The sequence below is a fragment of the Pleurodeles waltl genome, chromosome 8 (assembly GCF_031143425.1).
Source record: "Pleurodeles waltl isolate 20211129_DDA chromosome 8, aPleWal1.hap1.20221129, whole genome shotgun sequence".
In the NCBI taxonomy this organism is placed as follows: domain Eukaryota; kingdom Metazoa; phylum Chordata; class Amphibia; order Caudata; family Salamandridae; genus Pleurodeles; species Pleurodeles waltl.
Window position 1 is genome coordinate 1,392,223,875 of NC_090447.1, and position 13,069 is coordinate 1,392,236,943.

The window sequence follows — 13,069 nt, forward strand, 5'->3', positions numbered from 1 at the left end:
CACAAAGTTAAAACTATCTCAGGTGATACCATACTCAGTCTTTATTCTAAGGTTCACCGGAGAGGATTAAAAGAAAATCAACAATAAATGGTGACACAGGGACATAATCACCCCTGCACCCCAAATAGCTGTTCAAAGGTCAACATGTTTCAGCCGTTTTCATCACTCCTAAGGTTCACATGGCCTTCATCAGGACCATCGATCCCCTTTAATTCATATTTCATACCCTACCTGTAGTGCCTTCAAATTATGAACAAATATGCCTTTGTGCTCATTTGTCCCCATGTCTTTTAGTACACACACACTCAGGCTTACACATTTAAAATTTTGCACAGAGCCTGCTTAATCCACATCTTGCCTCTTGCTCCTCATACTGTTATATTTGTACCCATGTGCCCTTAGCCCCATCTAATTGCATGCACTCCGTGCTCAGTTCCCTTCCCAATCAGGAATTCTTAATGCAAATTTTGTGCAACGACATCCTTCACAAACCCATTACCCCAAATTGTGACCTTGGTACCAGGTTGCTTGATATGTGTGAGCGAATACACTTACCGAGTTATCATTGTCAATCTTCAAAACTGGAGTTCGATGAGAGCACCTCACTGTAGTCCCACACTATATGTAAACACAGGCAAACATACACAGGTCTTTCTTAAAGTTTTCTTCACCTCCTTAATTGAGTTCTCTCCCTTAGTCAAAATGCCTTCACCCCTCCCCCGCTCACCTCATAAAGGGACCGGTGCCGCCCATCTGGCAAACGTAACTCTGTGTAGGTCACAGAGCTGTTCATTGCTTCTCTTCCTATTTCCTTTTACCTGCGGTCAGATGATCACGTCTACCCTACAAACAACGGGACTGTGTCTCTATGGTACCAAAAATGTGTCCGCCATATTGGAAGGACGTTGCTAGTCCTCTTTCTCAATGCGCCCAACTCAAACACTGGCAGACTGGCTAATTTGCCCCTTATGCCCAACTCTAGTTGTTACCAACCACAATGATAAACAAATGTAATTCTTTCACAAGCACCCATGCTGTGAAATTTTTATTTTATTTTATTATTTCATTATTTTATTCGAACACTACTAGAGATCTCTGTGAACGCTTGCCATTTTAGAGATGTACGGGCAAAAACAATCCCCAATAGTGATGGCACTAAATGCCAATCGTATTAAAGTGCACATTAGGATTCTCTGTGCATCAAAATATATGCCAATAGCACTCAATTGTATATACGACACAATACTATGTTCCATTATGGTCGCCATGTTGGTCCCAGTAAAAACAGCTGGAATCCCAGTCTACCTATCTATATTGGTGGTGTCTCTTTCTCTAATCTGGTTGTTCTACTTCTATGGTTTACTACATAATGTACCACATATACCTTCATTTAGTGAGTACATTCTTTGGAACTTGACATGTCACTAATAATTAAAGCTACAAACGCATCTCCCAAGCGCATACCATCATTATGCAATACCAAACGCTGGTATGTAAAGTCAGGTCCAAAGGGGGGATGTAGAACGTAGAGTGGTGATTATTACCCCTTCTACTTCCCCCTATCCACGCAATGCCCCAATCATATCAACCTCATCTTAGGTTCACACTAGGACCCCTCAAGTAACTTGGGAAATTGTAAAAATACACAGCACTCTGTGCAGTCTCACTGATAATTGCTAACAGTTCAGTTGGTGCCAGGGTATGTCATCATTTAATCCCTGTTCATGACCTCAGACACAGTAGATCCATCGCTGTTCTCGCCTGAAAAAAACAAAACACATTTTAGTATCTGCCGTGTACTAAGGAATAGTAGGTTTATCCAATACTGTCCAAGTAAAATTTCCTGCATTATGACACATTTCTAAAAAGTGGGTAGTCATTTTCGTTACTGCCCTGTTACCTCTGATATTACTACAAAGTTCCATAATAGGGTTTTTTACCTTTCGTGTGGTTATCCCAATAAATAGGAGGTCGCAGGGGCACTTGATCAAATAGATCACATTTTCAGAGTTGCAATTCGTATGTTTGGTCTGCATGCAAGGGGATGCCAAACCCACATCGACCACCTTAGTGTTCTTTGTTAAAGAACACACTCTACAAAAGCCACAAGCTGTGTGACCCCTAATTGGTGGTAGATTCCACATCAACGGTTCAGTGGTATTCCCCAGGCAAGTGGGTCTTGTGTGTATCAAATGATAAAGTATGCTCACTCTTTTCTTAAAAGAGAACATTGGTCTTTCTAAATGGAGACCGCCTAAATTGATGATTCTCCAGTGTCTATTGATAATACGTTTCATTTAATTAGAAGCTATGTTAAAAGTAGTTACACAGATAGGTCCATCCATTTCTGGCTTTTTATTCTCTTCCAAAAGCGCATTCCTATCGCATTTCCTTGCTCACTTTTTAGCCCTTTGCACAATCGTCAAAGGGTAGTCTCTATCCATCAATTTCTGTTCAAGAGCTCTGTATTCCTGTTTAAACTCAGCCAAGTTTGAACAACTTCTCCGGGTACGGAGGAACTGTCCAACTGGTAAGTTATCTTTCAAGGATCTAGGGTGGAAACTTTTGAATGAAAGTAAACTATTTCTAACTGTGGGTTTATGATACACCCTAGTCAATAATTTACTTTTCACTGATCTAATCTCCAAATCTCAAAAAGGTAAAGACTCTCTCGTGATTGTGGCAGTAAAGGGCAATAGTGGATTTCGTCCGTTAAGCCATTTAAAAAAATGATCAAGGAATAGTGTGTCTCCTTTCCATATCAGGAGGACATCATCTATGAAACAGCGCCACAGTATGATTGAATTCTTCCAAGGTTGCTCCTGATTGAAAATGAACCTGCGTTCAAATTCCGCTACACATAAACAGGCCAGGCTCGGCGCAAAGGTACCACCCATTGATGTACCCTGGGTCTGCAAATAGACTCTCCTGTCATATTCAAAGAAATTCTTAGTTAGAGCTAGACGTGCTAGTTCAAGGACAAGGCATCTTGGTGTATTATAAGTCTTATCTTGCTGATAAAAAATATCCTCAATTACCTGTAATGTCCCCTCCTGGGGAATGTTTGTATATAAAGACTCAATATCCAAACCCAATAGGAAATCCATCTTGGGGTCAAAATCGAACTCATTGATATGATTAAGGACATCCCTAGTGTCTTTTAAGTATGACTCACTCTTTTGGACTAATGGTCTCATAAAACAAAATCACAAAATTTTGACAAGGGCTCCAAACAGAGGCAATTCCTGATACAATAGGGCGACCTGGTGGTGGTCTTGTTGGGTTATGCACTTTCGGAAGGATGTAAAAGTAGGGGGTTATTGGTTTGTCTTTACAAAGGAAACTACCTTCCTTGTCTGTGATCCACCCTTGATTAGTGGCCTCCTCCACCAAATCCCGAATCTCCATTTGGATCTCTTTAGTGGGATTCTTTGCTAAAACCTTGTAGTTACGATGATCTGATAATAGATGCCGACATTCCTGATCATATATCTCCTTCTCAAGGATCACAATAGCTCCTCCTTTATCTGCCGGCTTGATCACAATCTTAGTATTCTGATTCAGTTCCCGTTGAGCCTCTTCCTCCACTCTTGACAAATTCATAAAAGGTCATTTTGATCTATCCCGCATGGTCTCTACACTATGGGTCACTGCCTGTTCAAAAGCCGCTATCTCACATGCTAGCTGGGCCAATGATGGTGTAAAGGCAGATTTTGGTAGGAAATTAGTATCACCCTTCTTAGGAGGTCTTTCCTCATTGTTACCAAAAAACACCCTCAATCGTACGTGCCTAAAACATTCCGCCAGCTCCTATCTAAGTTTGAAAGTATCCAATCTATTTGTGGGAATAAAACCCAAGCCTCTGTTTAAGACAGCCTCTTGAGGAGCTGTAAGGATTGTGTCTGATAAATTAATTAATAAATTTAGTCCTTGCTCGTTCGTGAAAGGAATTCCGGGGACATGCTCCTGGTTACCTGTATATTCAGGTCCTCCTATTGAACAAGCTGTTTGTTCCTTTTTCTTGTTCTCCCTCGTGTCCTTCCTCTTCCTAAAAAAGTCTATACACTGCATGGAGAAAATCAATGCATCGTCTCTAAAGCTTGGAGAAACCCCACACATCGCATTTGGAACCGCACTTCGGAACCAACGCTTTACTCGTTGACCCAACGCATTGCCAGTGTTGTGTGGAGAAATTCAGCGCAGCACCTCACCGGCATGGGAACCAATGACACATCTCACTGTTGCAACCAGGATCAAGGTATTTTTGCACTGGGTCCTGCCTGGGTCCCACAACTGGCCTGCGCTCCATCCCAGGTGCCAGAACGCTTGAGTTTATCCTGGTCCAGAGCAACCCATTAAATCTTTGAGCGCTATTCACTTCTGAGATCTATACTTGCATTTGATCTTTAAAACTTCATACCTTGACTTCTACTAGATGGATTTTTGTAGTTTTGATCCTGTTTTATTTATAAAATCCTGATCTATTTTTCTAACCTGGTGTGGAGTCTTTTTTGGTGTTTTCTGTGTTATTATTTTAGTAGTGTGCAAATGTTTACACATTGCCTCTTATGTTAAACCTCATTGCTCAGCACCAAGCTCCCGAGGCGTGAGGACAGGATAATTGAGGGTGTGTTGTGACTTATCCTGACGAGGATTGTGCCCCCTACCTGGGCAGGTTGCATACCTCTGCCTACTATAGGCCCAATTTCTAACAGCAAGCAAGGTGACTGGAACAGATAGATAAAAAGTTCAGTCTTAATAGCAAATCTTGGAGATCACACAGAGGAGTCTCAGGAACTAAAAGCATTCATGCTATTTGCCACCTTAGACTTTCCGACTGCCTTTAGCAGGAGAGAAAAGCAGTTGCAACAACAGGAGAAGAGAGTATTCTTCATCTCCGTATGATCGTGGCTGTGAGAACTTGACCTTGAAGATAAAGGAAAGCTAAGGCTAATTTGGATAGATGACTCTGGGACAGTTTGCAATCATTTGACAAAGTAAGTGCTAAAAAAGGAGGAGGGTTTTCCATGGGAAGTTACTAGAATTTAATTTACCCAACTCTGGCAGTCACTAACTAGTGCACACAATAAATGTAGCATCTCACCACCACCTCCCTGCTTTTAAGATTTTATTGTTAATTCCAAATAATAGCTGGAGTTAATTTTTTGTATTCATAAATTATCATCATCATGTTTAAATTAGGTTTACATAGGAGGTGTATATAAAGTTTCCATGCCTCTAACCCAAAATCTCCCTTTTCTACTTTATTTAGACCTAAATTAGGTTTACTGAGCATCCGACCACTAAACAACAGTTAATTAACAATTATATGTTTAACTCTTTAGGTTTTTTTAAATGTTACTAGCTGTTTTCTCAGTGCATTATGCACCTGCACAGCGCTTTTTTACTCTGTAACTCAATCAGTACATGTTGAAAGGTTTGAAGACAGGCTGGTGGGTGCACTAGGTTTAGCAGAAATAATGCTTTACTCATATGCAGGTGTGTATCGATGGATAGGTTTTCCATTGGAAGAAATTTCCTTAGTGCAACCTAATGTGCACAAACCAGTCCCTCAAATGCACAATCCTCTGCAAAAGAGGTTTTTCAAGAGTCTACAGTAGATGATCTAAGACCTCGAGGTGGAGTGTATGTTTAATGTTTGTCCCTTGAACACTAACAGCCCAGATGGCAACAATATCTGTGAGCGTTATTCAGCATTTGCCCACTTGAATGCTGTAATGAATATATTTGATAAAAGGGTGTTCTCATTGTGGCATTATGATGTGTCAGTACGTGTACTCATGGGTATGTACTGGTGTGCCAGGCATGTTTGTAGAAGGTCATTACAGAACCATGGAAGATGTCTGCCACAAGTATGAGTGATCTGAGGGTTGTGATCTGCTTCCTTACTCGAAGTAATAAAATGGAAGCTAATGAGGTAATGTTGGACCTGGTGCAACTGTTCTGGTTGAAGGTGGTTATGGTGGCTGAGATAGAGTAGTTGTCCAGTACATAGGACCCTGTGTGTTTCTAGGTAGTTGAATTGGTTTCAGGAGCTGATGGGATTCCAGTGAAGGTGGTAGGAAGTGGGCAAGACACTGTCTTTTTCCTTAAAGCCTAGCGAGCAGTCTGTCTGGTGCATTTAAGGTCAGTTATGTTAATGTAAAGATCTGAGCACTAAAAGAGCATGTTGTATTAGTCTTGTCTGATCCTACTTAATCTTGCAGTAGTGTAGCATGACGTGCATGTGGGATTTTTCATATAATCTGTTTCCAGTTCACTTCAATGCCTTATACTGACTTAGGCCTGTGACTCAGAAATTACATCAAACCTGTTGGTGACTGGATGAACCAGAACATTTTGGAACTCATCCCTTTCTTCAGTAGTGATTTTGGGTTCAATCAGACTGACGAAAATCGAAGAATGAAACTCTGACTTCTATTTGGGCCTTGGGCATTATCTTGGCTTGTTCAAAATGTCAGTAATATCATAGAGAGTGACTTGACCTTGGAAGAGCAAGCAAATAAGTGTGATGATTTCAAAAACGTTTTTACTGTCTTCTTAGCTTTACAAGGCTTCACCATATGAACCCTTTCCTTACAGAGTTACTCTAGGAAGCTGGCTCTCAACATAGTGCACTAAAATGAAGACACTTTGCAAAGAGTCCAGTGGATCCTCAATTGGTATTGCAGGGGTAAAGGTAGATAGGACTAATGCTCTATTTGTGGAAGTGTGAGCGAGCAGTTATGCTTATCAGATGGTAGTGCAAAGCATTTGTTGTACTCACAGAAGGCAATAAATGAGACACACACTCATCTGAGGCCAATTTAGAAAAATAACAATTCTTTTTATATATGTTCCAAACCCAAGAGCTTCGTAATCAGGTGTGTAGACTTTCAAGCATAAATACTTTGCAAATAGTGCAATTTTCAGAGTTCTCTCAATGTTATCATAGGGAGGAAAAAGATGTTCTGCAAACACAGGGTTAACAGTGACTTACAATGTCAATCTCAGGGAGTTAAAGTAAGTAGTGGGCACTGATCAGAACCACACCAACAGGTCACACTTGGCGACACTGTGGCGGAAAAAGTGCAGAGGTGCAGTAAGGTGTCTGGTGCCCACTGGTTTTCTATTGGAGATTGACCCTGTGACAAACAGGCTGCAAGCTCTGGCTGGGAAGCCAATCGGGGACAAGAAACAGGTAGGTTAGTCCTCTTCTCCTGAGCCCAGGGGTGACGGATGCAGGGGTTTCTTTTGGCGTTGGACCTGGAGCACTTGCAGTTACGGGGTCCTGTGTGTTGAGAATTCAGGTGTCGTGGGGGAGTCTGACAGGGGTGGACCCAAGCTCTTAAGAACCTGGGGACATTGTTGGCACCGGTGAGCCACGTGAGCTGGGGTCAGGGGTTTGCGGGTGCAGTGGCTGCTGTAGCTGTCAGATTTTCACTCTCCACAGGCCTGTGGGGAGGGGGTCTGCGTGCAGAGGGTACAGGTGTCTCAGGAGAGTCCAAGATGGGTGATGCCACACTGGACTTGGTCTCTGGGCAGCCACGTTGGCACCGTTGCTTGGCTTTACCTCGGGTCGTGGACATTGGGTGGTGTGATCACTTCTGGTGTTGGGTTTCTAGGGTTCTAGCAGCTGCAGAGTCTTTTCCTTGAAGTCTCTTGTTGCAGGGCAACCCCTGTGCCCATGGGAGACTTAAGTCTTAATTGAAGGCCAGACAAGTTATCATCTTCTGCAGAATAATTTGAGGTCAGCAGGCAAGCCAGAGGGGCAGCTGCTTCTTCATTTCCTCTTCTGCCGATGCAACTCTTCTTTGTCCAGGTTGTCTTAGGTTGTCGAAATCTGACTTCTAGGGTTCCGGGCCGCCCCCTACATACTCAATTTAGGGGCATTACAGGGAGTGCCAGGCGGTAGTCAATGGGCTGACCACCTTGAGTGTGACTCCACCCTTCTAATAACCACTTAGGCTGGGAAGTGGGCATAACCCTAGCCCTCGTAGCCTAATTCCTTCCAAGCAAGATGTCGGAATTTGCAAAGTCGTGTCTACTTCAGCTCGTCCACCATAGGGGTGGGAATGGCATGAAGTGGGCACTCCTCCTAATTTAACTAATATTCCCGCCTGTGCTACCACTAAAAGTGGGGTCCAGACAGGGGGTTGGTCATCTCCACCATCTGGAGAGACCGGAGTTGCATTACAAAGGTGGCAGGGCCTTTGAAGCTTTGAAGCTTCCTGCCCTGGAATGCCCGTCCTGCCTGGGAGAGGAGGTCAAAGCTCTGCCCAGAGCAGGACTTTGTCTCAGGCCCTTGGGAGTGCTGGCTCTCACCTTGGGGGCTGGAGTGGGGGGGGGGGGCAGAAATGCATCAGTGGCAGCTGAACTGGTCAGGACCACTCAGTCAGCACACTAGTAGCTTGAAGGTTTTCAGGGAGCACCTCTTAGGTGTCCTCTGTGTGCATTCATTAATAATGGGATTAGTGAGGGTTTACTATTCTGAGATGTTTGATACCAAACATGCCAGGATTCAGAGAAGCCATCCTGTAGCTGGGGAACTCTTAATTATCTGTGTCCGGGACATGCATTTAAACTGGATTCGCTGTGCCCTTACTAAGTCTCAGAATTGAGACACAGCTGGGGAATATGTGCTCGTGCATATATGCTCTCACATGTGCCTTAATGCACTCTTCCCTAGTGGTGACTTACACCTGGCACATACAGCGATAAGGGACCTGGCACACAGGGGTGTGTGACAGGTCATGTTTTCAATGTAGTCTGCAACAACACACACAGTCTGCAAAGGCAGCACTGTGTGAGTCAGGTGAGGGGTACTAAGGAAGGTAAGAGATCTGCCACTGGGGACCTGGTTAGCAGGGACCCAGTGCACGAACAGTCAAAGCCACATTAGAAACCAGGCAAACAGTGGGGGCTAACCATGTCAAAAAGGGTGTTTTCCTGCAGTTACCAGAATAAATGGCTCTGTATTGTCAGGATTAGACTACTGCAGTGGAGTCTGTCTTGAACTTGAACTTGAAATTGCTCTCCACATAAGACCAAGAATTTGTCTATTTCATTGCATCATTGAGCACATTACTCTAGCTCAGGTGTCTCCAACGAATCTTGTGAGGTACTGGTAGCTTACCAGCTACCTGTAAGTAGCTCTCCTGTGCACAGCCCTTGCGTACTAAATTTGAAACTTTTCCTTAATTGAAATAATATATGTATAACAAAATTGAAAAACATATTGAAGGCAGTTTTGCGTGTATTTTCAGAACTCATGAGCCAATATTTTGAGAAAAATGGTTGAGTTTCCAAAACAAACTAAAATCTGTTGCTTAAGTGATAAATCACACGCTGAGACTTTTATTACTAATATTAGTACCTTGAAAGCAGGGGCATTGCAGCTATTGGTGTTACAAATTATCCATGTAGAGGCATTACCAGTTACAAAAATCATTTTTACAGTACTGCTGGAAATCTTTCTTGATGCTCAGAGGAAATCACTGCTAACATTCTTGATTGGAGTAGTCACCAATTAAATCTTGTCTAATATGGTCGCGATTACAACACCAGTAATATCAGCAGCTCGGAACAAATTTCATTCAACCTAAGTAGCTCCGATTACTGAAAAGGTTGGAGACCCCTGCTCTAGCTCTTCAACAGATTTACACCCATTCGCTTCCCTCACTGCTAGTCCTGATTGTTAAATTTTCCTGGATGAACTCCCAAAAATGTAAGCTGTCTTCACTGAGTGAGTCGGGGGAATTGCCATGAGTTTTTGAAAATCCTTAACAGCCTGGGGCCGTCAGCAGTAAGGGTGCACTATCGCTGCTTGCACTGCGTCACACCTTTAACCAGACGTGCCCAGTGAAGCCCGCGACAGTGCGCACTGTTACACATAGTGTCTTGCCCCTAGGTCAGCCGCAAACTCATCATGCCCAGGATGCAACAAATTTGTGAAAGGCAGACTTGTTGATTGAAGCAGTTTATCCGTCTCTCACAGTACAGCCAGTCTGCACTTTGAAGGAGTTCAGCTATCCCCCTGCAGGGGGTGCAGTGATTGACAGCATCCGCCTGCTGCATCATGTCGGAGGGTGCCTATAGGCGATCCTGTTGCCAATGTAGATAGTGGAGATTAAACCTTGTTAACGAGACCACAACGAGACAGCTAACCCCATTTGAAAGCCTGGTGCTAAATTGTTCTGGTTTGAAAAACGCTGATCGCAGTTTCATATAATCCTTAAAAGTCCTCACATCTAACCGAAGTGGGTCTGTATGTCACGGTGGGAAGAAGCTGTAGGAAGGTAAATATCAGGCTCGATGATGACACTGTGCCAAAAACATCGCATCACAGATTGATTAGTTGCCAGTCACTACTTCTGTCACGTTATGTCCCGACCAACTGAGAAGAGTGTATCACAACACAACACACAAATGTTGGAGAAGGCATGCTGAACTATTCACATAACTCTGCACTGAACGGGCCTTTTCTAAGTGTCACATCAGCTGGAGACCAGCAAAAATGTACCAGTCTATCTAGTTATAGAGAAGCCACAGTTTATTATCCTAGATTACAGAAATACCATCATAATGGGTATGCAATTTCTGGACAGGAAGCGGTTATGTGTGACTTTGGTGGGGGCACAGACTGGTGGAGAAAAGCAAAATCCTGATAAGAAACCATGTGGTCACAAGATCTCTGGGAAATTTTACCCTTGGAATAAACATCATACTCGTTGTTTTCCTTCTGTCAGAAGATTGGAGCTCGAATTTGTTCTTCTCATTATGTGCTTAGATTCGGTGAGATTAGGGTTGACCGATGGGATTTATAAATGTGTGGAGACCAAGCCTTTGAATGATTTAAAATAAAAGTAGTGTGATCTTTCACAGTTGTTATTAAGATAATGGTTGAAAGCTATAAATGGGGATTATAAGGGATGGGGAATTAGTCTGATTTACTTGTTGATGGCGGAGATTTATAAGAGTGGGTTACCGTTGTTGAATAGGACTGGATATGCTACAAATGCATTAAAAATGAAGAACTGTGAATCTAAAATACCAAATTTTGTTATTTCTCCATACAGCTCGGGCCGTTAAGTCTTGTCTTCATAGGAATTGTTTCCATTCACTGTATGCACATCCTAGTTCGCTGCAGCCATCACCTTTCACGAAGGTAAGTGTTTTTCACCTTGTAGTTTTATTCTGTTTGGCCTGCTTTAAAAGTTAATTTGGCCATAGCTTTGTGCTCTATGAAGGGCGCCCCTTGTTCTACTTTAGTGCAAAACCTACTTTACACTTCAGTCTGTATTGACTATTTTACTACAAGGACTACAAAGCAAAGGACGCCAGAAAAGAAAAGTTAGATATAGTAGAAATCATAGCCTCTCGATTGGAGTATGTCTTGACAGGGATGAAAAAGAGTTCTATCAAAGGAGGTAAAAAGATCTTATACCAGAGGAATCCTGCTTTTTTAAATTGAAAACAACTTATTGGTTTTACAATCTGCTTCCAGTATCAATGCAATAAAAAAGCCTCAATATAAGCAATTGCATAGTTTTAGTCCTCTTACAATACCACCTGCTAGATCGACAGGCATGTTCCTCCCCAGACAATTCATGGCGAGCCAGATCGTGCTCCAAACTCAGCCCTGTATTGACCAGTAGGTATCACTCCCCTCAGGTCGCTTGTATGATTGACTGGCTGTCTCGGGCTGGCCAAACATACATGCACAATAGGCTCTCTCCAGCCCAGCAACCGTTGCTGGGCTGGAGAGAGCAAGCACAGGCTCCCAATCCGAATGGCGCTTTGAGCAGCATCAGGATTGGCCGCAGGGCAGGCTGGTAGCCTGTGCCTGCAGTGCAGCAGAGGAGCAGCGTGGTAGCGGCAGCAGAGAAGCAGGTAAGTGATTTTTAATTTTTTTATTATTATTAATTCGCACCCCTTTCCCCCCAAAAAACCCTGTGAGCTGCTCCTGCTTAAAGGAGTAAAAAAAACTACCACCAACCAAGAAATCATTGGAGGTTCCTCGGTGACTATGTAATCCAGTGCTTATTAGGGGGCTATAAATAGTTAGGTAGGCCACAAAAATGTGTAGTTAGTGTGCAGTTCTCCTTCCTGATAATCACAATAACTGGTAACAGTGGGCGAGGGAGGTTTGACGGGGGGTTGAGTGGACTACCTTTGTATGTCACTATCTCTAATGCACCTTTATTTTGAGAGGGGGGTTGTCAGAAGGTGTTTGGGATGGGACCAGGGTATCCTGGTCTTAACTAGGCTCACATAGTAAGACCAAAATCATGTCCTATGCTCTGTCTGTATCCGTCTTAGCCCAGCCCTCTTCTCATCTCTGAGGAGCAACATGCTCTCATATTGTATCAATTTCAGCATTTCCCTCCTCTAGCTACAGATGCTGCATCCTGCTACCATCATCCACCTCATAGTCACCTACATTTTGGCCTGTGCCAAGGTCAAATCTATGGTCACTTTTAACTCTGAAACCATGGAAGCTGTCCCAGTGTGCAGGGCTCATGGGATGGAGAAAGCTGCCTCTCTGTTGCTACATTAACAAACTATGGGCCACATGTAGGTAGATTTCATTTTGGGTTCCTAATAGCGAATCTTCGTGATTCGGTATTAGGAAATCACAAACCCCTATGTACCATAGTGTCCTTGACACATTTAGCGATTCCTAATAGGGTCGCAATTGACCTGCCTCATTAATATTCATGAGTTAGGATGCAATTTGTGACCCATTGGGAGCTGCTAAAAACACAGGGATGGTGCCTGCTGGGGAATGCAGACCACCACGTCTGTATTTACTTTTAAGTAAAACAAGTTTTTTTTTTTGTTTTGAAATGAAGCCCGTTTTCCTTTAAGGAAAACAGGATGCGTTTCAAAAAAGAAAAATGAAGCATTTCAGTTTCATTTTTTAAGAGTAGACAGTGGTCCACGGCACCACTGCCTGCCCTTAAACATTTTTGCATGCATTCACAAATGGGGAGGGGTCCCATGGGGACCTATTCTTGTTTGCAAATGGGTTACCACCAAATTGAATTTGTTTGTAAAAAGCTATTGT

General features: G+C 43.0%; 1 protein-coding gene across 2 annotated transcripts in view; it reads left to right on the plus strand.

Annotated features, from left to right (window-relative positions):
* The window catches only part of SLC36A4 (solute carrier family 36 member 4), an 820,425-nt gene that overhangs the window by 232,193 nt on the left and 575,163 nt on the right, over positions 1–13,069 (plus strand). For both annotated transcript variants that reach the window (XR_011194611.1, XM_069202450.1), the window contains exon 5: positions 11,079–11,167. Coding sequence is in view for 1 of the 2 variants with exons in the window: in XM_069202450.1 (XP_069058551.1) it covers positions 11,079–11,167 (89 nt within the window). In the remaining variant the exon portion in view is untranslated. The remainder of the gene's footprint in view (positions 1–11,078; positions 11,168–13,069) is intronic.